Source organism: Populus alba, chromosome 2 (assembly GCF_005239225.2).
Source record: "Populus alba chromosome 2, ASM523922v2, whole genome shotgun sequence".
NCBI classification, from domain to species: domain Eukaryota; kingdom Viridiplantae; phylum Streptophyta; class Magnoliopsida; order Malpighiales; family Salicaceae; genus Populus; species Populus alba.
In genome coordinates this window covers 1,562,358-1,588,798 of record NC_133285.1, presented here as the reverse complement: position 1 = coordinate 1,588,798, position 26,441 = coordinate 1,562,358, and the positions used below count along the sequence as shown (strand labels likewise).

Sequence of the window (26,441 nt, the reverse complement as noted above, 5' to 3'; positions counted from 1 at the left end):
ATTATGAGAAGCACGCATTTATTTTAATGCGAGCAGTGTTTAACCTCATACTTCCATGACTCTGATGCTGCCTTTATTTTATTCTATTTTAATATTATATTTATTTGTTTCTTGCAGTCCTTTGTCGATTCCCTTTTCTTTCTCAGATTTGTTCTTACAATACTTGGCAGCATTCATTTTGTTCTTCGTCGATCAAGATCTCCCGTGTTTGTTGTGATCTCTTCGAATCAAGTCCGATCTGTTCTTAACGGGGAGCTATACTGAGTATTGCTTTTATTTCCTTTTTTGGAACGATATTCAAGGCGTTAACTCAATATTGTTTAAACAATGAAAAGTCTTGAAGAACAGCTGTTAAAGCTTAAAACAATGTCCAATTGATCTGTAACTTAAACAGCCCATACTGGAAGACAAACATTCCCTTCCTTCTAGCCGAACGCATGAACTTTAGCATTCTCAGGGCGCTAGAAAGGAAAGCAGCAGAGAGTTGAAATGCATGAACCTCCGAGAGTGGCTTGGAAATCTTGCTCTGAGAAGCGAAGCATGGACAGCAGCAAACCCAAATGTGGATTTGACATCGGTGGATAATAAGAGCATGCATTACCAATATTTATACAAAGCATCTGCACCGGTGGCTTTCACGTACATGCTCATGTGCAGTAAATTCACAATTAAATGAACAATCCCCTGCCCCCAAGCGCTTCCAGGAAATAATTCCCTGACCAGGCGCTAAGGGAATACAATACAGTTGCGGTCCCTCTGCGAAGAGGCGCCGACAGATAAGAAATTCCTTATTCAAGTGCTTTATAGAAAAGGAAGTAACGAAATGACCCTGTGGAAGAGAGAATTTCAAGACAACAAAAGAATATAGTATTAGATACCCAGCAAGGTTGGCAGATGATGAAACCCCATTACAGAACAGCTTTGATGAAATAGCACAGCACAGATCATATGCTCCCTAGGCATCGTAGTTCTCTTCACCTTCCTCCTCATATTCACCATCTTCCTCAATTGTTGCATCCTGGTATTGCTGGTACTCTGCCACGAGATCGTTCATGTTGCTCTCTGCTTCAGTGAACTCCATCTCATCCATCCCTTCCCCAGTGTACCAGTGCAAGAAGGCCTTGCGACGGAACATGGCTGTGAACTGCTCACTCACCCTCCTGAACATCTCCTGGATTGACGTGGAGTTCCCCACAAAAGTTGATGCCATCGTCAGACCTTTTGGTGCAATATCACACACGCTAGACTTCACATTGTTGGGAATCCACTCCACAAAATATGACGAATTCTTGTTCTGCACATTAATCATCTGTTCATCCACCTCTTTGGTGCTCATCTTGCCCCTGAACATGGCTGAGGCTGTCAAGTAGCGGCCATGGCGGGGGTCAGCAGCACACATCATGTTCTTGGAATCCCACATCTGCTGGGTCAGCTCTGGGACAGTGAGGGAGATATACCCCTGGGAACCACGAGATGTGAGCGGTGCAAACCCTACCATGAAGAAGTGAAGACGGGGAAATGGGATCAGGTTTACAGCCAGCTTGCGAAGGTCAGAGTTGAGCTGACCAGGGAACCTCAGACAGCAAGTTACACCGCTCATGGTTGCAGAGATCAAATGGTTAAGGTCACCAACTGCAAGATTAGGCAGAAAGAAGCTACGGTTTAATATCAATATAATAGTATTGTATTTTTATCTAAAGATAGTTACTCCAACAGATAGCTAGTAACTCACAGCTTGGAGTGCTAAGCTTTAGAGTCCGGAAGCATATGTCATACAGTGCTTCATTGTCAAGAACCATGCATTCGTCAGCATTCTCTACCAACTGATGCACTGAGAGGGTAGCATTATATGGCTCCACAACTGTGTCCGAGACCTTTGGTGATGGGAAAACAGAGAATGTAAGCATCATCCTGTCAGGATATTCCTCTCGGATCTTTGAAATTAGAAGTGTTCCCATGCCAGAACCTGTACCACCTCCAAGCGAGTGGCATACTTGAAATCCTGGTCAAGAAAAATTGCAACAGGTGAGTTCTATCTCCCATATCAGGATTAACAGAATAAACTCCAGCATTCACCAACAGCAAACTATAAAATATCAGTTTTCTTGGGGAGTTCGGTTGAAGGGATAATTATTTTCGCGCTTAAATCCCTCCTGACAATGAAGTTGCTGACAGATACATGCACATTCCCAAACAATAGCATTTTCAAAATAGTTCTCAAAATGTCAAGCAGACATGCACATCCCAGCAAAATCCTGAAGAGCACAAAGATATGCAAGATTCAGACATGAATTCATGCAACAACAAAAATTTATACAGAGCTTTACAAGTAACTTCAAGTCACGGTTCACTTGTTTGGCTAGCCACCATGGTCAAAGTTTACATGTCCACCTTTTCATCATTCTGAGGATCAAATTCCTTTAACATTTAATCAACATTTAACATAAAAGAAGACAAATGTGGAAGTAATTGTTGTTGCTACTATTTAAAATTCCCTTCCCATGTGTAATTCATATTCAGATCCAGGTCAGAAACTACAGGCATGAGTCCAGACATTTTGACATAATCTGTATTCTCTTCATCACAAAACATTGGACAAACATGAATCGATGCTCATGCCATGTTAAACTAAATCTGTTGACACATGATTATTTGAATGAATGATTTCACTATTTTACTTTGTCTCTCAAAGCTCACTAATATGATTGTTACTTTTTTGAGTGCTCTAAATCTAACATCTACTTTTTAATGTTGGCATGATTAACGTAGAAAAACATGTCGGTGTGCTGTGTTGCTGGTCCATCACAACCATGATATGATAAAAATCAGACACTATTGATCCATATCTTTCAACAACTTGTAATATAAAAACAGCCAAACAAACAGAACAATCATAATTAAGAATGACAACAACCTAATGAGTGAAGACCCACCAACTTAGTACATATACATACACACACATATAACATTCTTGATTATTTCAATGTCATAATTAACTATAATACAAGGGATTAAAATTAAAAAAAAAAATGTTCATAATTCTACAAATTACAATAGACATCACAGATTTCATTCCCGAGACTTTGATTATGAAATTTGCAAATTGACACTTGATCAAATAATAAAAATTCCACATCATCAAAAAAGGTAATAATAATAATAAACATGAAAGTTATTCCACAACATCAATGCTGACAAACATGGCTAGCAGGACCCACAATAGGTCAACCAAAAGAAAAAACTACAAAAATCAAAAAGCCATGTTGGAGATACTCCTGCCGGGTAAATAGAGAAGAATCCGGCGGCTTAAGAACCATAAGATCCTACAAAAATCTTCCAAAATCTTTTTTTTTTTTAAAAAAACATTGATAATCGATCGATTCTCTTCATACATTTCGCAGATTTATGATCAACATTTATTAAAATTCAGATCTAATAAATCCTGCGATCAGCGATGTTAAAGCTGTATAAATAAATGAAGAAAAAATAAATATAAATAAATAATATATCGATATATGCATATACCTTGCAAGCAATCACAATTCTCAGCCTCTTTTCTGACAACGTCAAGAACAGCATCAATCAGCTCAGCTCCTTCAGTGTAATGACCTTTAGCCCAATTATTACCAGCTCCGGACTGTCCATGCACAAAATTATCAGGTCTAAAGATCTGTCCATACGGACCGGATCTAATACTCTCCATAGTGCCCGGTTCAAGATCCATAAGGACCGCCCTCGGCACATATTTTCCACCTGAAGCTTCATTGTAATACACATTGATCCTTTCCAGTTGAAGATCAGAAGACGCCGCGTCGCCTGAGTACTTTCCGGTTTGATTGATTCCGTGCTCGTCGCATATAACTTCCCAGAATTTGGCACCGATTTGGTTACCGCATTGGCCTCCTTGAATATGAAGGATCTCTCTCATCTTGTTTGGTTGCTTTTTCGAGAGGAACGAGTCTCGTGAGAGAGATGGGGGAGAGGAAGAGGGAGGGGGTTGATAAATGGAAGGAGGGGGAGGGAGAGACGGGGGTTAAGATGGTAAAAATAGGAGAGCGGGACAGGATATCTTCAAGTGTTGTGCCGTTTCCATGTGAGGCAACAGAAGAGAGAGGGAACAGATGGACAGACAGGCGCTGGCTAACCGCCTCTAGGGAGGATGCTCACGTTAAGAAGGTGGGCCCTGTCGTAGTTTTGGATCACGATCAGGATTTTTTATTTTTTAGTGCAAAATCTTTATCTTAATTACATACCTAGCCTAAAAATAAATTCTCAATATGATCCTTCACTCGTTAATAGAATTGTTAAGTTTATAGGAAATAAGATAATTCTCTGAGATTAATGTTTTGAAAAGCAATCTCGAATAAAATCCACGTGGTGATCGGCCAGGTTTTATAAATAAACACAGAGATATTAAGTTTATTTATATAATTTATTCAATTACACGACGCGGGAGATTTTTTCTCGTAATTACTTAACTATTATATTAATTTACATTGACATAAGGACTTGATTGAGACTTTATTGATACGTTGAAGACTTAAGTGAGAAATATGTTGAGGATCTATTTGAGATTATCCTTATATGGTGGGAGTTGTTTTGAGGTTTGCCCTAATTTTTGTTTTTACTGGTATGTCGGTTGTCCAGTAGTCTGATGCCATCCAGTCATTTACTATTATAAACACACGCACATGTGCAATGGGCATTTCTTTTCTTTTTTTCTTTGGACAGACAGAAAAATGGCACTATTTACTATTAAATATTTATGAGTAATTTATTTTGAATTTAATTCGATGATGATAATGCAGAAAAAAATACACTTTCCATTTTATTCATTTGATACCATTTCTTGCTTTTCGGTTTCTATTTTTGAAAATCAAATTCGAAAATAAAGACAAAAATGATTATATTTGTCTAAAAAAAACTAGCAATTGCTGTAAAAAAATGAAAATAAAAAATATTTTTTTAGTTCTATTTTCAAATTTTGGGAATAGAAACCAAAAATAAAAAGATTGTTCGGTTAATTCAAATCCAATGAATTTTTTAAAATTGTATATGAAATTACTTTTTATTTTTTAAAAATGTTTCCTAATAATAATGTTTTAAGTTTTTTTATCTGTAAATAAATTTGATAAATAAGTAATCCAAGCTCTAAATTGAATAAGATAAAGAGCTAGATTTGATAGCTATGGTATTTGTTGTACTGGCCATGTTATCTTCGTCAATTTGATGTGGATTTGGCCTTATATAGATAAATATTTGAATAAGACAAGCCTAAATGATGATTTTTCTCTACCTCACATAAACATATCAGTCAACAATGTTGTGAAGAGTGTCACATACTCGTTATAGATGGGTTCTTTGGATATAACTAGATAAGAATGATATAGGAAGACAAGGAGAAAACTACAGTTATCATACCTTGGGAAATCTTTTTATATAAAATGATATCATTTGGATTGAGGAATGCTGGCCCAACACATATCAAAGAGCATTGGTTACTTTGTTCTATGACATGATGAATCGAGAAGTGAAAGTCTATGTGGAAGATATACTTGCCAAATCAAAGAAAGAAGAAGTTCACAAGAAAGTATTGAAGAAATTATTCAAAAAGCTATAAAAATACAAATTAAGATTGAATCTCGCAAAGTGCTCATTCAAGGTAAGGACTGGAAAATTGTTGGGTTTTAAAGTAAGCAATTAAGGAATAGAAGACGATCTAAAAAAAGTAAAGGTAATCAAGGATATTTCAGCGCCTAAGACAAAGAAAGAAGTAAGAAGTTTTCTTCGGTATTTGAACTATATAGCCTAGTTCATATCTTAGCTTATGGTAACTTGTAACCTAACTTTCCATTTACTTAGAAAGAAAAATCCTAAGGTATGGGACAATGATTGCTAAAAAAACTTTGACAAGATCTAAAGGTATTTGCAAAACTCGTAATTGATAGTGCCTTCTATACCAAGAAGACCCTTGATCCTATATTTGATGGTGACATAAACAGTTATAGGATACGTGCTAGGCCAATGCGAGGAGCCGGGGAAGAAATAATAAGTTATCTACTATTTGAGTAAGAAGTTCAATGATTGTGAATCTTGGTTTATTGCCATTGAAAGTCTATATTATGCCTTGGTTTAGGGCATAAAAAGGCTTACGTGATATATTTTGTACTACATGACATAATTGATCTAAAAAATGGATTCACTCAAATACATCTATGAAAAGATTTACTTGTCAAGTCGGATAACAAGATAGAAAATGTTGTTACTAGAATACGACATTATTTATATGACAAGGAAGATTGTAAAAAGAAGCATGATTATTGACTATCTAGTAGATCAGACTGTGGAAGATTATGAGCCATTGAATTTGACCTTCCCGATAAGAATATGCCAATAACTTCCTAGGAAAAAAAGCAATACCCTATTTTGATAAGGTTGCAATTTAAATTCACCAATAATACGACCGAGTATAAAGCCTACATCATCAATTTAAAAGCCATTTTAAAACTAAAAGTCAGAAAAAATTGATGTTTATGGAAATTCACTGCTAATTATTAGTCAAGTGAAAAAAGAATGGCAAATCAAAAATGAAACGCTGAAGTCATATCAGGATTATCTCTTGAAGTTAACTAATGAGTTCAAGGAGATACAATTCACTCACATCAATAGAGATAAGAATCAGTTTGCTAATGTTTTAGCAACCTTAGCTTCGATGACACAAATCAATATCAGGAGCAGGATCCAACCAATAAACATTGAAATCAGAAATCTTCAAGCTCATTGTTGTTCACTAAAAAAGTCACCGGATAGAAAACCATGGTATAGTGACATCAAAAGGCTTATCAACACAGGAATATCCTCTAGGAGCCTTCAAAATGGATGAAAAGACTTTGAGGGAAATGACCATAAATTATTACTTGGATGAAGATGCCTTGTATAAGAGGTAATTTTATGGGACTTTACTTATGAGTCTATATGAGAAAGAGGTTGTGAAAGCATTATAGGAAATCCACGGGGAAGTTTGTGTCATTAATGCTAAAAGGTATATAATGGCGAGGCAAATGCAAAAATCTTGTTACTTTTGGTTGATCATGAAAAGGGAATGCATAGACTATGTCAAACAATTACCACAAGTGTTAGATATAAAAAGATAAGATAAATGCACCTTCATCATTATTGTTCAATATGACATTGCCTTAGCCTTTTGATATATAGAGATTAGATGTTAAGGACCAATCAATCTGAATGGTAGCAATGGGCACAATCATCTTTGTAGTTATCAACTATTTTACTAAATGGATAGAAGTCAGGAAGTTTATTGAAAAAGATATGATTTGTCGCTACAGCATGCCGGTAAAATTAGAAATTGACAACGCTCAAAGTTTGAAGAGCCGACTTCAAAGCTAAATAGCAAGACTTAACAAAAGAACATCTCATAGACTAATGAGCCAAAATCAGAAAATCAGAGACTACTTGACAAATATTCACACTAGAAACAATATTCAAAGTATCATCTTTAAAGTATCATCTTTTCAGTGAAGCTCATGACCTCTCAATATTTTTGTACATTTATACCTTCAATTCTAATAGAACCCGCTCCTATATCTCTATTTTTTTTTTTAGTATTTTTAGATCGTTTTAACATGCTAATATCAAAAATAAAATTTAAAAAATAAAAAATATATATTTTTAAATAAAAAATAATTTGAAAATCAAGGTCATAAATGTCTTAAATGTTGAATTTTAAGACTTGGGGTCTAGTAAATTAAATGATTTGATTCACATTTTGTCTAGTAAATGATCATTTTCCCATTGTTTTAGAAATACTTGATACGTTAATAGTGCCATTTTCATTTGTTACTGAATCTTATGGTTCAAGATTCCATAAGATTCACGATATCAAAATTCAGCTTTCCAATTCATGAGTCGAATCTCGATTCGACAACCATATACTAGCAAACTTTTCAATGCTTTCAGAACAGAAGAAAAACTTATCTGCCATCGAACTAATTACAACAAAAGGGAGGGCCAGATTACTCCACACTGATTGAAAATGGTACTATTAAGGAGTTTCTTGCAGCGGATTTGGAATCCACTTTGTGGTGTAGGGTATTAGGCATCCAGGAAGGCTAACAGCTTCTCAAGACATTGCTCTAGTGTTGAAGTTGAGATTCGTTGCAGTGCCTTTTGAAATTTAGAGATTCATCCACCAAAAAGTCACTAGTAAAAATCGGATCACACAAGCAGCAAACAGCACATGAAGGTGATTAAAAGGATTAGTTACTGGAAAAAAATACAAAAAAGTAAAAGATTAAGAACTCACGAGATCCGCTCAGCCATTTGTGAGGGTTCCCATCTAGGACTCCATAGATACTCTGTAATGAGAGGCGACTTGACCGGCATGCCAAGGGAATTGAAATGCTAAATACAGATTACAAGCCAATCAGGAAGAGGACTTGCATGCAAACCAGTTGCTCAGTTAATGATAGGAAATAAATTGGTTTCCATAAATCAAACGTGCCTCAATTATTACTGCAAGATTTTCTAGCCAAATTGAGCAAATGACAATACAAGAGACTACAGCAATCGAAGATCCCATAACCAGCATTCTTTAAATAAAAACTCAATCAATAAAGACTACCAAGAATATGCTGCACATGAGAAATAGGATATCAAGTATGTAATGCATGAAAGTATCTGGTGGGACCTGATCCAGACCCCAGCCACGATTAGGAGCGATACTGGTATTTTTGATAAATGGCACATAAAAAAGGGATTTGCACCAGATGCATGTCTTGATATCTTTCTAGCAACACTTTCATGGATGAATGAGAATGGTTGGAATAGAGAAAAAAACATCACCTGAATACTTTGAAACATTAGAGAAGGCCGCTGTTTTGGAAAGTGAGTTGAGAGGAAAAAATGCACCTGCAGTTCAAGAAATCAAGCACATATAAACAGCTAAAGTACGTTAACTATGTGCAGTGAAATATTTCCATTGAAATAAATCTGTGATGTATGGTACTTTCTAAACTTTTCTGACTATCCCCAGTATAAAACTGATTACCAAACATGATCTCAACTTAGGCTCTCATTTGTTTCATGTAAAATATGCTTTTGCAAATATTTTCCTCATTTTCTCATGTTTGCCTCACCTAGGAAAAGATGATCACAGGAAAAAAACTATATTACCCCCCCCAACAACAAATATAAGTGGATTTGCCACTGGTGAATATCATAATACTATACCAGGAATGTAAATGGTCCAGAACAGACAAGAAATGAAGCCTTTCTGCAGAAGACCTGCCAAGGAAAAGCAATGGTTAATGGCTTAATGCCATTCATTCGTGATAGATTGAAAGGTGTCCAAATATGAAGTTCCCAGGATGCATACTGGATCAGCTTCTAGTGGCCTTCCAATTACTGGAGATAATGCCTCAATAAACTGCCTTCTAACATCAATTAACATAACTGCCTCTGAGACCTACAAAATGGGAACAAAAACCCTTTATTAGAAGAACTGGTTGTGAGCAATGTCTCAACTAAAGGCATCACAAGATGGAGGAAATGAGCTAACCTGTCTCTGAAGGAGTTCTTCCAGGCGGGGAAGATATTCAGCCATGCACCTTTTCGAAAAATAAGAAACAATAAAAACAAGTCATGTGGATTTTCACATAAAAAGCAACATAAAAACATGCAAAGCATTTGAAGCAAGAATTCTATGCATAGCTTACATTCCATCCAACCATGCAGGAAGTTTGACTTCATCAATAGAAAACAGGGCTTTCAACTCAGGAGCGCACATTAATTTCAGACGAGGTGCTGAAGTAGCAGGTGCATACTTTCTACCAACAGGATAAATAACCTGCACCAATCAAAAACTACTCATGAAACTATAGCAGCTGTCATACAAAATAAAAAGAACACAAAATAAAAAGAACGAGGAGAGAATAACTGGGACAGAAGGAAACAAGAAAAAAATATAAGAGAAACTATAAATACAAGGATGACAGAAGAAACATCCAACCTGTAAGTAAATCTTTTGTGGATGACTCCAGGGGCATCCAAGCACCATTTTATTTATATTCATGTCCATTAAAGGCACAGCAAATTTAACCTCCCCTGGCTACGCTAAAATTCAAAGGCATCAAAACCAACAATATTGTTAAACACCAACCCTAGAGGTAGAAATATTTGATCACTTCATATAACCCAGTTAAGCAAAACAAAAACATTTTTGTTTCAACAAATACCTTTTCAACACCAGAACTCATATGCATTTCAATTCCCTGCAGCAGAGTGATTGAAGTTTCAGTGGCATGCAGAAAAATAACCACCATGAGCACAAAGAAAAGCAGTGATAACAAAGTAACAACACAGTAAACTTTTCTACATAAAACAAGTAACTACTCATACTGTCCTTTCCAAATGTTAAGACATTAGCATCTACCAGATGCAGACATAAAAGATGTAATGTAATTCAAAAAATTGTCAAAAAATTACCTCCCTAGATACAATAGTACTAATTTCAAACTTCAACCTATCATCATCAACTTCTCCCACGCGTCTCTCCTGGTAAGACCTATATTTATCCCTGGTAGACAGAAATCAAGATCTGATCACGAGTCACAACCAACCACAAAAAAAGTTACAATACGACCAACTCCTAAACCACTCAGGTCCTCAACCTCAATTCCATTACGAGAGCCAACAGCCGTGTAGGATCTTTATTGTTCCAATCAGTCAAACTGTTCTTAACTAGCCTCGAATCCCCTTCCTCTCTTCCTACGACAAGAAATGGATGGAAACCATCATCCTCGGGACCAAATATAACATCCGGCGCAGCTAATGGAAATTCAGCATTGTATATAATATCCCCTATAATAAATAAATTAGAGATCAAAATCAACCCTGACCACAAAAAAATGAGTAAACACTCGACAAATTGATAAAAAAAATGATACTAACATTTTATGTAGTCTAGACAGTAGGGAATGAGCAATGTGAATCGATCAAGACTTCCAGTAAAGTACCTGGTGCCTGACCAAGCCTGCTCAATCTGCAAAACAAGCTAAGTGAGCCGAGAATTGACAAAACCCTAAATTGAAAATTCACAGATTGAAGATTTGATTAGCTTTTCGAAGAATATCTATGGTTAGAGATTTTTGAGGCGGTTTTTACCTGGATCGTGCGAGGAGAGTGATTGAGGAGGTACTGGAGTTGAGACGAGATGAGAGGAGAGAATCCATCAAATGGCATGGTGGTTCTGCAGGAAATCTTTTAGGTGGTTGGTTTTAGTGAACTAGTTGCGCCGCCGTTGATTGAGGGCGGCTGTGAGGATTAAATTGCCAGTACGGTGTCACTCGCTCCTCGATGCTGTGGTGCGCCTGCTTTTGAATGCATACGTTGCTGCCCACCTGGCTTTCTGGACACGGTGGTGACAGGAATGTGACTCTTATCGAGAGTCTACGAGACGTTAACTTTTATTTCTTATATTTTAAAAAGTATTTTTTATTTAAAAAATATTAAATTAATATTTTTTTTAATATTTTTTTATAGTTTTGAGCATGATAATTAAACAACAAAGGTTAGCTCAATCAAGGACAAGGTATTAAATTATACAAGTTCACCCGAATTAATTATAATTAATCTAAAAATATTAAAAAATATATTTTAGGTTTTAATATTTTATATAAAAAAATAAAAAAACAATCTATTTGAATATATATTATAAATAATAAAATTTCAAAAAATATTTTAAAAGATTTTAAATTTTATATTATAAATATATATATATATATATTAAATTGAAGTATTTAAATAAAAAAACTTATTATTTCACATTAAAAAAACATAAATTTTTTTTATGTAAATAAAAAGTATATATCAATGGACTTCTAATTTTTTTTAAAAAAAAAATCTCTTAGTATTTATATAATTAATTTTAATATAAGTCAGTAACAAAAAAAAAAATTGTGGTTGGCTCACGCTTTTAAGATTGAACAAGAGAGAAACTCTCAATTGCTATCTATGTGCTAGAAGTAACGCTTATACTTTATGAACTTTTTGTTTGTAGCCCTTAAAATAAAACCACTAGTTTAGTACTTTTTGTGATTTTATTTTTTTACCTGTCAAAAATTTACTTTGTTTTGCATAAAACCTATATAAGCAAATATCTTCTATGTCTAAAAAACACATGCTATGCTAGTTATTTGTAGATTAGTTTTTGGTTAAAAAAAAAAAAAAAACTCATGTGAGTTGTGTTGGGTAAACTCCAAATTAACTGCATGCTCGAGTTTAGTGTTTTTTAGATTCGACTAGGGTCCAAATTACCTGATTTGCGGGTCAATTTATCAGGTTGGACATATACATATTTAATAGCTATGATTTTTATGAGTTGATATAATAATAATAAAAATATAAAAAAAATTATTTTTAAATAAAAAATACTAAAAAAATATATTTTTACAAGAAAGAGCTTGTTAAGAAAAATGAACGACTTCGTTATAAAAACCCGTGGCCATTGGCGGTAACTTATAGTTTTTTGTTCTCTATTTGGAATAGTTTTGTATTTTTTTTTTCTTAGCCCCGGACAATTCCTGTGTTTGATTGGTAAAAAATAATTTTTTTATCAATTTTAAAAATGTATTTTGTTTAGACGAGTCATGGTTGGAAATTTAGTTTGATGATGCTCAACTTGAGTTCTGTGTAAATATTTTATTGATGAAAAACATTCTAAAATATTTGATAATTAATTATATAAAAAACATGATGGCAATATAAAATGATAATGTGTTACAATAATAAAATAATGATAGCTGTTGATTGCTAATGATAAAGATAATAAAAATAAAACTATCTAGGTGGTGGTCTAATGGTAAAAGCTTAGGACTAAAAGGTTTGCTCCCTCTATGGTCTCAGGTTCAAACCTTAGGTTGCTCATATGATGATCATTGGAGGCTTACATGGTCGTTAACCTCAGGGCCTTTGAAATTAGTCGAGGTGTGCGCAAGCTGGCCTGGATACCCACGTTAATAAAATAATAATAATAATAATAATAATAATGTTTAAAATTATTAGAAGATATTGCAAATTAATTGTTGTTTATTAAATATTTTATAAAAAAAATTTATTATGAAATATTTATGTTAACTAATTATTTTTCACATAAAAATCTTAAAAATACAAACATAAAATAAACTCACGGAATTTGTTGTTTAAGACTGCCTAACTTCATGTACTATGCCTACCGGGTCAGCCAACCAATAAACCAACCAAACTGCGACAGGTCAATTAAAATTCTCCTTACAACTAACCCAATCGAAACGCAACACGTCATTTGGAAAAGCCCCTGTTTTCACCGATGCTAATTATGCTAAACAAGCCGTAACCATATGCTTCAAAAAGTTCAAAAAAAAAAAAAAAGTTCAAAAAAAAGTTCAAATGATAGAAATCAAAAGAACAGGACAGTATCGTCAACATAAAAAGATAAAAACCCTAATAACAAAACCTCCAGCCTCCTATAAATAAACCGCTGCAGCTCCAGCTACTTCCGATAGTTCGGCCGTGCCATCGCCACCAACAAAAACCGGAGTGTCCTCTTACTCTTGTCTCCTTTCCTTCCTTTCTCTATGCTACTTGCGTCTGCATGCTTTTCTATTGCTTTCTTTGATCGTGAAATCAAGTGATGAATCTGGATTGTAAATTTCTCACGACGGTCGTCTGAGACACTTTGTGTCAACACTGATGTAAAGATCCAATGTTTCTGATGATTTCATCTTCCTCTTCTCCTAACACCTCAAAAAGATTTCTTACTTTAATTTTTCCTGCAGTGGAGCGAGCATCGTGATGATAAATTTGAATATCCATTATAACTCCTATAAAAATATCATTTTAATAAAAACTTTGACTTGCGATGGTTTGTGAGTTGATCCTGGAACTCTGGAATCCAATTTTTGAATAAGATCTAAATGTTTTTTTTTTAATAAAAAATATTATTTTAATATATTTTTAAAATAAAAAATACTTGATAAATATCCGATCTGAAATTAGATGCCCTTAGTGCTTGAACAGAGTAAAAGTGGCCGAAAACAAGTATCCATGAATTGATTATATACGATGTTTTCCAAAAATAATCTGTACGGATCTTGATAGCGGATTCCACTAGTCCAAAGCCCAAGCCTGCAGACAGAGCAGAGAAAATGAGGGATGATCTAAGAGAACTATTTAAGGTGGTCTATCATAGTGAGTTTGTCTATAACCTGTATCCTGCCATCAGAAGTACCGGCGTAAAGCATTCCTCCGTTCATATCTGATGCCAAGCATGTAACTCTGGTGTGCCCTCCGCCGCCTACTTTGATGGAAGCAACCCTTGCAAATCTTTCTCTCAACCAAACTTCAATGGTCCCACTTCTCGTGGCCGTGAATATGAAGTCGCCGTTGACTGAAATCCGCAGAATGTCGAATCCAGTTGGGAAGGATCATGTTACAGCCTTGCTCGTGTGACAAAATACCTGCCATATGTGGAAGTTGTTCACCCAAATAAGTGATCTTCCAAAGCATATGCTGTAAGAAATCAGAACAATTGTAGTTTCTTACCTTCCCTACTGTCCCGTCAACTGTTGAACCACCAGCAAACAGAAGACCATCTTGAATATTTAGGGAATAAATACTTTGTTTCCCCAACATTTTTCTGGTTCCCGAGTAGAAAGTCGTTGATGTGAATTTGCTCAGATCCACCTCTTGGATACTGTAACCAGAGGCACCACAATATAATGTATCCCCTGTCATGGCAAGGCACTTCACGGTTCTGTTGAAGTTTATGTGCTTTGGAACATCTGACCAGCTGTACACCTGTGAAAATACAATTTTCAGGTCATCGGATTCTGTTAACTGCTAAAGACAGCAGATTTGCTCCGGTTGCTGTAAGATAATTGGTGTAACTTGCCTTAACTCCTGGTCCTTGAGAAACAAAGCATGCAACTTTGTCATTAGCTGCCAGCTCGTAAACTGCCTCTTTCATGATGGAAGTACCCGAATTGTTTTGTCCAAGGAACCACTGTACAATTTGTCTCCTGAAGATGGAATATACAGGCATGTGACAGCTTTTGTATGTTCACGAACTTCTTGAATTAACCTTAGAACCCTCTTTCCAGCATCCCACGCCTAAGAGCGAGTACTACTTAGTTACAAAATTTCAATCTTATCTTCATCAAGTATTCATTAATGCTTATGCAACTGGCAATTGTGTTGATGCACAGGGAAAAGGGTCTGACAGATTGTACCTTTATGGTTCCGTCGGAATGGCTGCTAATAACACGACCTTCCAAATGAAGCAAAGACAGCAATTTGCCATTGACAAATGACTCTACCTCAACCACTTCGGTACAATTCCACAACTCTGTCTATGATACAGAACACATGGCTAATGAGCTCGTTTTTTATAGCATGCTAGAAGCTAAAGACAAGTAGACAAGTAGTTTCCCACTTACTGCATTGACAGAAGACATTTTCATTAAAGATTTCAGTACATCAGTGACCACTGGTGAACTTCTCTTAAGTTTCCTCAAGGTTCTGTAGATGCATTTAGCATACTTCCCAAGCGCTTCAAGTGCAGCTAAGAATTAGGAAAGTTTGAGTCAGTAATTATTCTTAACCACTGGTAAGTATGCTTAGCTACACTAATCTTATCTGGGTCGCTTACGAAAGTTCTTAATGCAAGGGTTGACAAAATCTTTTCTTCCATATTTCTAGATGATTGGAGGACATTTATTAATTCCTCAAGCAAGGATTCACGAGCAGCACTTTTTACACCAGTGTCAGGAAGAACTGAAAGCATGTATATGAGCCATGTGGAAATCACAAGGCATGACTTTGCACTCTCTAAGGAATTACTCTTGAAGCATTCCTGTAAAGCTTTAAAGATAGAGCCCTTTTCATGATTGCTAAGGACAAAAGCTACTCTTTTCTCCCAAGAACTTTCTGCTCTCTCTTCATCTTCCTGCATAAAAGCATCTAAGGCTCAGGATCTGAACAAATTTAATACAAGAGGGTTCATGTTCCATACCAAATTGCAAAAGAAAAAAAAAAAGCAAACCATTGATTCGGCTAAATTTGTTTCTGCTAAATCATTTTCATTCTTCGTCAGCTTCTCTGCCTTCATCAAAGCATTGTAAGGTTGGTCAAACCCTGCAATCTTCAGTAACCAGGTTTCCATGTAAGGATCCCCAGATGAAGTCCTACGTGCAGAAAGAGATCCTAAAGCATCCAGAGCCATCATTTGAGAATTAGAGAATTCCTTTCTGTGCAGTGCTTCAATTAACGCCTCTACAGCTTCTTCCCTGTAAATGCTCATCTTTCGTGGCTCAGCCTGGAAACTCAGCGTATAGAAACCAAGGTTAGATATTCAAGTTTTGCTGTGGAAGTAAACGAATGATGTCAAGGAATGAAAGCAAACCAGGAGATCAAGCTGAAGAAGATGAGTGGCAAGGGTAGGTTTGTGCTTCATGGGAGCCATTCGGAGATAAACAAGAAAGGTGTGCATGGTACTAAATGCTCCCTCTTCTTTAATTATCTGCAAGATCTGGTTACAGGTTGTCCTCCTGAAACACCATGGAAAAGTAAGTACATTCAATTGTTGTTATTGGAAATGATGCTGAACAAGAAGAAAATAAACAAATCTTTATACACATGGTGAACGGAAGCAATGGAAGAATCAAGATCCCAGGTCTAAAAGCATTCACTCGATTTCTTTGGCTGGCTTCAGTAAAAGTAGAGATGTGAAAGGTAAGATCAGCGTGCTTAAAAAATGATTTCTAGCAATATCCCTTACATACAAGAATATAAATCCCCCCCCCCCTTCTCGCATTGACATTGCAGTTTTCCTTATTCAATGTTGTGGCAGCACCAAGTCAGATCAACCAGTGCAGGGCACTGCAGTAGCCCATTTTCAATCTCAGCCACCCAGCTATTGGCTGCTGGAAGATAATATGAATAGCATTCAAATTACATCACAGAAGGGAAGGGAATATTTGATCTTCTAAATGGATGTGTACCTGCTTAAGTGAACTAGCTCAGACAGGAAGTCAATACATAAGCCTCGCACATTATCATTTCCTGAAAGAAATAATTCAAGCACAGGAGATGGTTCCACTGTACTTGCTATAAAGTTCCGGTAACTTCTATCAGCACGCATGCAACAGAGAAGTATTGAAACAATTGACCTCCTTCCTTCTACTCTAGCCAAACACTTGACCAGAGCTGGAATTCCATTTGCACGAATAACAGCAAAAGCACTGACAGACCGGCTGTTTTCATCCCCACCAGTAAGTATCTGTTCAAGCACTGCTATAGCAGCATCCTTGGGCTCTATTGCAAAGTGAAGATCATCCAAATCTTCACTTTTACTCTGGATTAACTGGACAAGTGAGGGTATAAAGTTGTGAGCCGAAAGCTGAGCAAATGCTGGCCTCAGTTGGTATATCAGAACAACAGCCTCAGCAAGCCCATTTTTTAACAAAGCGGCCAGGCAATCAAAATCATAATCTACACTGGTAAGAATCTCTCCAACACTTTTATCCAAAAATGTTAGCTCAGAGAGAATGTAAATTGAAGTTTTAAGAGCATCTCTGTTAACAGAAGCTGATAGTATTTCTACAATCCCATTTACAAACGGTGGCTTAGATAAAAATGTAAGAACTGCAGGATCACCCTTTGAGTCCTTCCACAATTTGGCTACTGCTGAAACTGCTGCCTCTCTTTCTTCTAAGTTTTCTGAAGTACAGAGACATGAAATATAAGGTTTTAACCCATTGACGATTGTTTCCATTGTAGCTTGAGAAATTACACTGGTTGGTGATGTGGATATTGCTATTCGGACAAATCTTTTGCTCCTCTGCTGCGTGTGACTTTCTGTGCTGTTACGACTGTAAGAATAAAATGTTCTTCTAGGATTAGACACCAAAGAAGTCTCTCTTGTGGATGAGTTCCTTGGTGTTTCAGAGTACGAAAATTCCTGAGCAAACTCAGGATGCTGCTCTTTCCAATATGTTATTAGTCTCTTCAAAATATAATTTGTTTTGGGCAGTGAATCTGTGGAGAGAGGTTGGCGGGTAATAGGGCATGTTGTGCTTCCTCTTTTTATCCATTCTTGAATTGCTTCTCTCTCACAGGTCTCTCCGGTTTCAAGGGTAACTGGGTCATTCAAAAGCTTTCCTGTGATAGGGCAAACAAAATCTTTTCGTGTTCTTGAACGGGGAGTCAACGTCTCAGATATAGGCAGTGAAATGCAGCTCTCTCTTCCTTCATCACTCTGAATTAGAGAGCTGAATGATAATCAAAAGACAAAAAGTCTTTCAATACTGTAAAGTGTAAACCTTAGCCCAGAGAAATTTAAATTAGAGGGAGAAATTTTTAGATACCTATTCTCGAATATTTGGCCGCTCACGTTGTCACAACTCATTCTCCTTGTTCGATCACGGTTCTTCCTGACATTTCTCAGCAGACCCTGAATTGAAAAAATACTATTCAGTAAATCAAACATTCCTATTTTCCAACTTGCTCATGCATGGACATATAGCCAAAGACATCAGGTAAAGAGGTAGGCGATGACTTACTCTCGCTTCACCATCCGAGTCTGGTGAGCTAAATGAGGCAAGATGGGATCAAATTTTATATCTAAGAACTGGAGAGAAACCAGCACTATGAGGCAAGATGGGACCAAATTTCGCGTAGTCAGGAATAGACCGGCTAACCTCATGCAGAGGAGTCACTGGAGGCTCTGCTATTGGAAACATTGGAACCATCTTCTTTGTTGCTGTTGAATCCGAATTCATGCAATCCTTATAGTATTTAACAAAAAGCCGTGTATTCTAGTCTAAGGATTCTCTGTAAAGCTCCTCCAGCTTCTGTAATTTTTCCACCTGATCCGGCCTCATTGAATATATCAAAGACTCATTGAAGAACTGATCCAAGTTAGCAGTAAATTACAAATCTGAAGAATCGGGAATTACTTCCATCATAAGCCTCTGTCTAGCCTCGGAATACCATCCGACAATAGAGCTCGTATGCGGAAGAAAAAGATCTTTCCAGAGTTCAGGTGCAAAATCAATTCTTGAGAAGAAGGGATCAACAATAAACATCTCAAGGACATGAAGAACAGAATTCTCAGTATTGTTACGCAATTTCCATAGGTACGAGAGGTAGAGGTGGGCCCAAGCAGAGAGATAGAAATTGGGGACTCCAGCTGTTCTTTGGTAAGAGTTCAACATGGCACAAACTTGCAGCATCTTCTCTGCATGATCTAATCGTACCAGCTTAGTCTCCGTGTTGGAGGTGTCGATGGCTTCTTCAAGGGCTTCAAACCCCAATCCAAATTTGCTAATACTGCTTGATCAGAGTATAGAACCTCGGTATCTTTATCACAGCTCCCATCTTCAGCTGCTAATCTCTCAGCACACTGTTCTCTGTGCTTGGTTCTTTGCTAACTCCAGAGTTGAGACTGTATTTGAAGAGAGAAAAACAGCAACTTTAGACAGAGATGCAAACGTCCCATCAAAAAATTGCAAGCAGCTTTGGCAAAGACATTGACACGGTATGCAGTAGTCTGTCAACACCAATAACAACAAATTCATTTGAATGAGGAAAAAAAAAACGAGTGCAATCTTTTCAGGGAAAAGTTCTTACAGTTATTCTCAAGGAAAATTCATGGGAATTAAGACAATTACTTCAACGTCAAATTAAGAAACAGAGATTGAGATAGCCTATTTGACTCCAGCAGGAGTTGCCGGCTTTTTTTTATAGTTGCTGTGTGATGATCAAAGCAGAATTTGGACTGATCATTTTATATTACTAGTCATTGTTTATATTGTTATTGTTAGTTGCTTTTCTTAGAACGGTCTTTAAGTAAATGGCATGGAGAAACATTGCCTTTTGGCTTAATCATTGGACATGTCTAATCATCCTTCGACCGAATCAACCTCTGCTAAAATCACTCTTCGACTGGTCGATATCGTTTGACTGGTTTTCTACGTCTTTTGGCGGGAGCCCAGTTCACATGAGCCAAAGACCCGTGGCCCAGACATTTAGTGGTTTACAAAGCCCATTTACTGCCTATAATTAGAAGAATAACTTGTTTCCAGAAATGTTTTCCATAATTTTTTTTTTCGTTAAAAGAATGAAAGATATTTAAAAATATTTTATATATATTTGATACATAAAAAAATATGTTCTAAAAAGAAAAGGAAAAAAATTAATTAATGTTGAGGCTCATGATTTATTGACAAAGTTAGTCTCATAAAATATTTTCATCTTTTAAGAATTGTAAAATTTTTTTTTATTATTATTTTAAGAATAGTTTTGAAACTCAGTCTGGCCCGACGGGTCAACCCGAAGCTAGAACCGGACCAAGTTGGAGAAAAAATAAGAAAAGAAAAAACCCGGTGTATTTTGACTGACCCAACAAGACCCGGTCAAAAATCCGGTTGCAACCCATTGACTTTTATTTGTTTTTTTATTAAAACGTCGTCGTTTTGATTTTAAAAAAAATCAACTCGGGACGAGTCTAAAAACTATGGTTTTAAGTTTATTTTTCATTCAATTATAAAAGATTTTACATTAATTAAGTTTTTATAGATAAATTAAGTTTAGGAGTTAGAGAAATATTTTATAGAAAAATGCTTAAGAGCATAGTTTTAAGACCCTGCCCAGATTTCGGGTTTTGATCAGGTTCGCTGAGTTACCAAGTCGGCCGGGTCATTTTTTAAAAAAAAAATCAAAACAAACGTTGTTTTGGTAAGAAGAAAAAAAAACAAAAAGTCAACGAGTTTGTGGCCGGGTCAGCTAGGTCATATCGAGTTTTTTTTTTTTTTTTTTTTCAATCTGATCTAGTTCCAGTTCCAGTTCCAAATTGACCTGTCAAATGGATCGGATTTCAAAACACTGCTTAAGAGCACTTTGAATTTAGTCTTTCTTCTTTACCCATGCAGTTATTGAGTCATGGCCAAGCTAAACTTTAAACTCCGAATAGTTTTTTTTTTTTAATTTTATTCTCTAATAATAATTTCAATAAATTTATATATAGTAAAAATCAATAATGCTTATAAAAAAATATAAAATATAAAAAACAAATAAACTAATATCAATCCATTTAACTAGGACAGTCAAATACAATTATTTAACAAATACCTAGGTTTCAAATTTATTTACATCTCATTTAAGGAAATGATTAAAACTAATTTTTAACAAATACTAGATTTAAAATTTATTTATATTTTATATCTCGGATTTCAGAAAAAAGAAGAAGAAGAGAGATTAAGCTTGATACACTGCAAAATCCTTAAAAAAAAGTCCGGTTAATAAGCTTTTTCATAAACGGTTTTTTTAGTTCCTTTTTTCCATCATCTATTCATAACTACGAGATCCTCAAAGGACGCCTTTGACATTGTTTATTTTTATTATTATAATCAGATTAATTTCTTACTAGTGATGAATATTAAACCCGACTCTCATCATTCTAATTACTAATTAATTATGTATATCAACTAAAAAAATCTTTACCGAGGCAACTTGGTATATATATATAAATAAAAACCAGTCTAGTGGAGAGGTTGTGGGACAAGGACCGCATGTCGGCCCAATTGCCATCTACGGACAATTGGATGGAAATAAAAAAAATAAAATAAAAAATCAGGCCGCCCCTCACTGAATAAAATAAATAATATTGCCATGTGGAAGATAGAAACCTCACTTATCAGTTGTTCTTTGTGTTGTTTGACATCGAGTTCGGAATTTTTTTGGTTAAATTTTGAATTCTTTTATTTTGAATTTTTTTTTATATTTTTATATTTTTTGATATGATAATATAAAAATTAAATTTTAAAAATTAAAAAAATATTATTTTAATATATTTTAAAGTAAAAAAACACTTTAAAAACTAATTTTTATTACACTTTCATATTATATTATATTCGTATTTTTTTAAATTAGCTTTTTATTTTTTAAGTTAAATTTAAGTTTCTATAAGAAAAAAATGTTTTGCAATAATTAAAATATTATTTTAATGTAAAATAACACTTTAAAAATTAATTTTTACTACCCTTTCAAATATATTGTTAGTTATTTAATATTATATTATATCATTTTTTTTTTTAAATTAACTTTTTGGTTTTTTAAGTTAATTTTTTTTTTTTGAACTCTAAAAAAACAAGTGTTTTGCAATAATTTTATCCATTATATATAATAATTCATGATGTTTGGGTTGTAATAAGCACTATGAATGTAAATCATAAGTTTTAAAAAGATTTTAAAAAAATTATTTTTATATATTTTAAAATTAAAAATACTTTTAAAACAACTTTTCTGGGAAAACACAAACTTTAACATCTAAAGATTCTCGCGTCAAGCACACGCAGTCCCGAGAAAAGTTTTTTTTTCCAAACCCATCATATCCATCCACGTGTCCACTACAAGCGGTCAAGATGAAACCTCCAAATTAGGATTTAGAAACCCAAACTCCTCTATAAAACCAACCCTCCCTCCCTTCACCTAACAGAGTCCACATATTTTCAATGGCAAACCCTAAAGTCTACTTCGACATGACAATCGGCGGCCAACCAGCCGGCCGGATCGTGATGGAACTGTTCGCCGACACAACTCCACGAACCGCAGAGAACTTCAGGGCTCTTTGCACTGGAGAGAAAGGAAAAGGCCGAAGCGGCAAGCCTTTACACTACAAAGGCTCGACTTTCCATCGAGTCATCCCTGGATTCATGTGCCAAGGAGGTGATTTCACTGCAGGGAATGGAACCGGAGGGGAATCGATCTACGGATCGAAATTTGCCGACGAGAATTTTATAAAGAAACACACTGGGCCTGGGATTTTGTCCATGGCCAATGCTGGGCCTGGGACTAATGGGTCGCAGTTCTTTGTCTGTACAGCTAAGACTGAATGGCTCGATGGAAAACACGTGGTGTTTGGAAGAGTAGTGGAGGGCTTGGATGTTGTGAAGGCTATAGAGAAATTTGGGTCTTCCAGTGGAAGGACCTCTAAGCCTGTTGTTGTTGCTGATTGTGGACAGCTTTCTTGAGCTGAAGTTTTATTATACCATGGTTGTTATCTTTATATTTGAGTCTTTAATATTTTTTTTCAAGTTTCTCTGGTTGTTGCCTTTTTATGATAATCTACAGGTACAATAAAATTAATGAATAGTTTTATATTTTTCTTCCTTTGTGTGCGCGCTAAGGGGGGCTGGGTGGAAATATCGCTTCTTTATTTATTTATTTATTGAAGCACTGGTTATGCAAGGAGGGTTGGAAAAAAAATTAATGATTTTTGTGAAAAAAAAATATCATACTTTTTATATAATTTTGATATTTTTCTATCAAAACCAGAATATATATATTTGTTATCAAAATGTTTACTTTGGTCTTTATTTTGCAACTAACTTGTTTTAAGTCCCTTTAGTTTTTAAAATATTCTCTTTTAGTTTGAAACTATATTTCTTTTATGTTTTTTGTTTCTTGTTTGAGACCGGAGAAAAAAGATATCTAGATTTTAGTAGCAAGGAGAAAATATCAATTAATATTGACTGTAATCGTTAAAATAATTAATTTTTATATTAATAAGTTTTATTTTTCAAGGATAATTCTACCATGGAGTTATTTTATATGGAAATTATATAAGATTGTAGATATAACTTTAAAAAGATTTTGTGTTTCGTATTTTTTTTTTTTTTTTTTTTAAAAAAAAAAAGGCAAGACAAGTTTATTTAGATCTATATAATGTTGATTTGGTGTTTTGGGTAATAAAAATGGTTTAAAATTAATTTTGGGTGCGAAACATTCCTCAGTCATCGTGGTTGTTAAAATCTGGACAAAATAAATGACTTGTCATTTACTTATTTGTTTCTTAAAAAATCATACAACCCTTGTAAAAAAAATAAAATGATAATGAAGCACACGCGGGCCTAGGATTGTAAATTGCCACCAAACATTTTTTTATTAAGGCCACGGCGGCTAGGCCATTCACATATGCATGGGTTTAGCCTAGGTTTTTTTTTTTTTTTTTTTTTTTTTTTATACTCTGGTTTTTTTGTTTTTTATTTCATCATTTGATTTTTTTTAAAATCTTAATTAATTATTTTTTAATTTTATTTTTTGATGTTTATTTTATTTTAAATTGGTCTTTACAATTTATTTTTTTTATGAAGTTATTATCATATTAAATAAACATTTTATCATTTTGTTAATATTTAATTTTTTATAAATTTTTATTTATTTATTTTGTTTAATAGTTCAAATTGTCTTTAAATCTATCACGGGCATATATCACGTTACACTAACATCAACGTGAGTTTAATATTTTTTTCCCATTGAAAATATGTTAGCGATGCATACGGTTTTTTTTAGTGACTTGAGCCATGACATAGCACGGGCCCATCGATATTCTTTATATTATAGTTTTTCAAGATGCCGAATGAGCAAATGGTTTGGTAAACGCTTTAGAATTTGAGCCTTCCTGGATTCCATGGAAATTGGCAGGGGTTGGTAAGAGATCAAGATCTATTTAAATTGTATCTAATGGTTGAGGATTAGATGTAGACTGAAACCAGACAATATTGTTAAAAAGTGACTATTTTTATGGCGTTGCAGTCCTGGTACACGGTGGTTTTAGCTTAAATTAGATCAAGATCTGCTTAAGTTGCATCTAATGGTTTAAGATTAGGTGAAGTGAACTAAAACTAGGCAGCGCTGTTAAAAAATGACTATTTTCATAGCGTCGTAGTCCTAATACATGGTGGTTTTAGCTCAAGTTAGATAAAGGTCTGCCTTAATTATATCTAATGGTTAAGGATAAGATGAAGTAGACTAAAACTAGACGGTGCTGTTAAAGAGTGACTATTTTCATGGTGTCACAGTCTTAACACACGATAGTTTTAGCTCGAATTAGATCAAGGTCTGCTTTAATTGTATATAATGGTTGAGGATTAGGTGAAGTAAACTGAAACTAGGTGTCGCTGTTTAAGAGTGACTATTTTCATGGCATCGTTGTTAAAGAGTGACTATTCTCCCATGTATGCAAGCGAGGCAAGATCAAACCAAAAAACTTTACATGCTATAAATTGACATGCAATTAAAGGAAACAAGATTCCTAGAAACCCAGGGTTGGAAGGGGCTTTTCCAGCTCTCTTTCACAATTCATACTTTTAGTTTTTAAATCAGAAAACTTTAAATTTCAGCCCCTCTAAATCTTTTTCTCTGATTTGGTCCCCTAACTAAAACCCCTTCCCAACTTTGCCCCTGGCTCTAGCCTAGTGAATTGCCACGAAAATTATAGAAAGTTGGGACCGTAATGCTAGGGTTCCGTTCAGTAACGCACAACTCTCAAAATATATGTGTGTTGAAAAGACATTTATTGGAATTTCACGAAGCCCTTGTTCAGCCTACAACATTTTTTTTTTTTTTCAACTCCTATATTGGTCCGAAACATCCCGGCTACAGAAACGAAGGTGACGGCATGGATAAATCTGAATTGCGTTTGATTTGCTTTTAAAAATGCCTTTTAAAGTATTTTTACTAAAAAAAACTAATTAATTTAAATATTTACAATAAAAAACCATGAAACATAAACTAGATACATTTAAAAAATATATCAAATTAATATTTTCTTTGATATTTAAATGTATTGTTATAAAAAAAATACTTTAATATATATATTTAAAAAAAATGCAGTAGCAAACAATCATTGACCGAGTATAGCAGACAAAGACTTGAATCTCTTAGACGCCTCTATAACAAAAGTCAAGGAATCACACGTCAAACCGATCTTTACCAGCTCTAAAAGTAAAATCTGGGCATATAGGTCGTACTAAAATGAAGATAATTAAGAATCCAGGGACCGAAGTGACCAACTGTAACTGGCCAATGGGAAGAGAAATAGTGCGATTGGGATCCTAACCAATGGAAGGTCTCCACGTTGTTAATTTAAACTCCTTACGGCATCACGTTTTTTTGAAAAGGTCATGCATTGAATTTTCGAGCCATTACATCACAGAGCAGCAAAAAGAGAAATCGCTGTGGCCCAGCAGAGAAGAAGTGTCAGTTTGAAGCTAAAAGGAAACTCTTCACTGTGTCCTGAACAACGACTGTTCTCGAAAAGTCTTCTCTCCTTTTCCCTCTCGTACGCAATTTAAATGGAAATCAGAGGGGAAAAGGTCACGCGATGCTTTCCTTGCTTTCGCAGGGTATTCTTCTTTTTAGAATACAACATTCGTAAACTACACTTCTCCTGCCTCCGAGCTGCCGGCGCGGCGGAGACTTCACGTTTGGTGATTCTTTTATAAGGATCTAACTTGTTTATCCTCTTGAAAATGTTGGTTGTTCCCCTTTTCTTTACTGTTTTCTGATCTAGAAACAGTAAGCTAGGTATTTCCATGCTATTTCTT

At 35.1% G+C, this 26,441-nt stretch overlaps 4 protein-coding genes, 1 non-coding gene and 1 pseudogene across 6 annotated transcripts; 2 read left to right on the top strand and 4 right to left on the bottom strand.

Moving 5' to 3' along the window:
* Positions 1-576: 576 nt before the first annotated feature.
* Positions 577-4,144, bottom strand: LOC118052699 (tubulin beta chain). Its single transcript, XM_035063707.2, has 3 exons — positions 3,526-4,144; positions 1,733-2,002; positions 577-1,632 (listed from the first exon to the last, which is right to left on the bottom strand). Exons 1-3 carry the CDS (start codon positions 3,926-3,928, stop codon positions 956-958), a joined length of 1,350 nt encoding a protein of 449 aa, XP_034919598.1. The 5' UTR covers positions 3,929-4,144; the 3' UTR covers positions 577-955.
* Positions 4,145-7,831: 3,687 nt separating this feature from the next.
* LOC118052698 (uncharacterized) lies at positions 7,832-11,462 on the bottom strand. 2 transcript variants are annotated; one of them, XM_073407325.1, is made up of 13 exons: positions 11,182-11,462; positions 11,034-11,059; positions 10,689-10,878; positions 10,504-10,594; positions 10,254-10,289; positions 10,028-10,126; positions 9,735-9,865; positions 9,578-9,626; positions 9,395-9,484; positions 9,250-9,303; positions 8,863-8,928; positions 8,324-8,421; positions 7,832-8,220 (listed from the first exon to the last, which is right to left on the bottom strand). In XM_073407325.1, the coding sequence occupies exons 1-13, from the start codon at positions 11,247-11,249 to the stop codon at positions 8,154-8,156; spliced, it is 1,065 nt and encodes a 354-aa protein (XP_073263426.1). In that variant the 5' UTR covers positions 11,250-11,462; the 3' UTR covers positions 7,832-8,153. The 2 variants fall into 2 exon arrangements, with proteins under 2 accessions (XP_073263426.1, XP_034919597.1); XM_035063706.2 differs by having other exon boundaries at positions 10,969-11,059; positions 11,182-11,461.
* A 2,215-nt stretch (positions 11,463-13,677) lies between these two features.
* On the top strand, positions 13,678-13,774 carry LOC118052833 (small nucleolar RNA Z161/Z228). The gene has a single exon (XR_004688270.1). It is a non-coding gene; the product is annotated as a small nucleolar RNA Z161/Z228 (small nucleolar RNA).
* A 389-nt stretch (positions 13,775-14,163) lies between these two features.
* Positions 14,164-16,543, bottom strand: LOC140955281 (putative E3 ubiquitin-protein ligase LIN-1). The gene is made up of 10 exons (XM_073407529.1): positions 16,457-16,543; positions 16,097-16,369; positions 15,796-16,000; positions 15,492-15,616; positions 15,285-15,404; positions 15,137-15,165; positions 14,948-15,074; positions 14,514-14,853; positions 14,262-14,443; positions 14,164-14,181 (listed from the first exon to the last, which is right to left on the bottom strand). The coding sequence occupies exons 1-10, from the start codon at positions 16,541-16,543 to the stop codon at positions 14,164-14,166; spliced, it is 1,506 nt and encodes a 501-aa protein (XP_073263630.1).
* A 319-nt stretch (positions 16,544-16,862) lies between these two features.
* Positions 16,863-19,584, bottom strand: LOC118052629 (putative E3 ubiquitin-protein ligase LIN-1; annotated as a pseudogene).
* Positions 19,585-22,529: 2,945 nt separating this feature from the next.
* Positions 22,530-23,223, top strand: LOC118052697 (peptidyl-prolyl cis-trans isomerase). The gene has a single exon (XM_035063705.2). The coding sequence runs from the start codon at positions 22,566-22,568 to the stop codon at positions 23,082-23,084; it is 519 nt and encodes a 172-aa protein (XP_034919596.1). The 5' UTR covers positions 22,530-22,565; the 3' UTR covers positions 23,085-23,223.
* Positions 23,224-26,441: the final 3,218 nt, after the last annotated feature.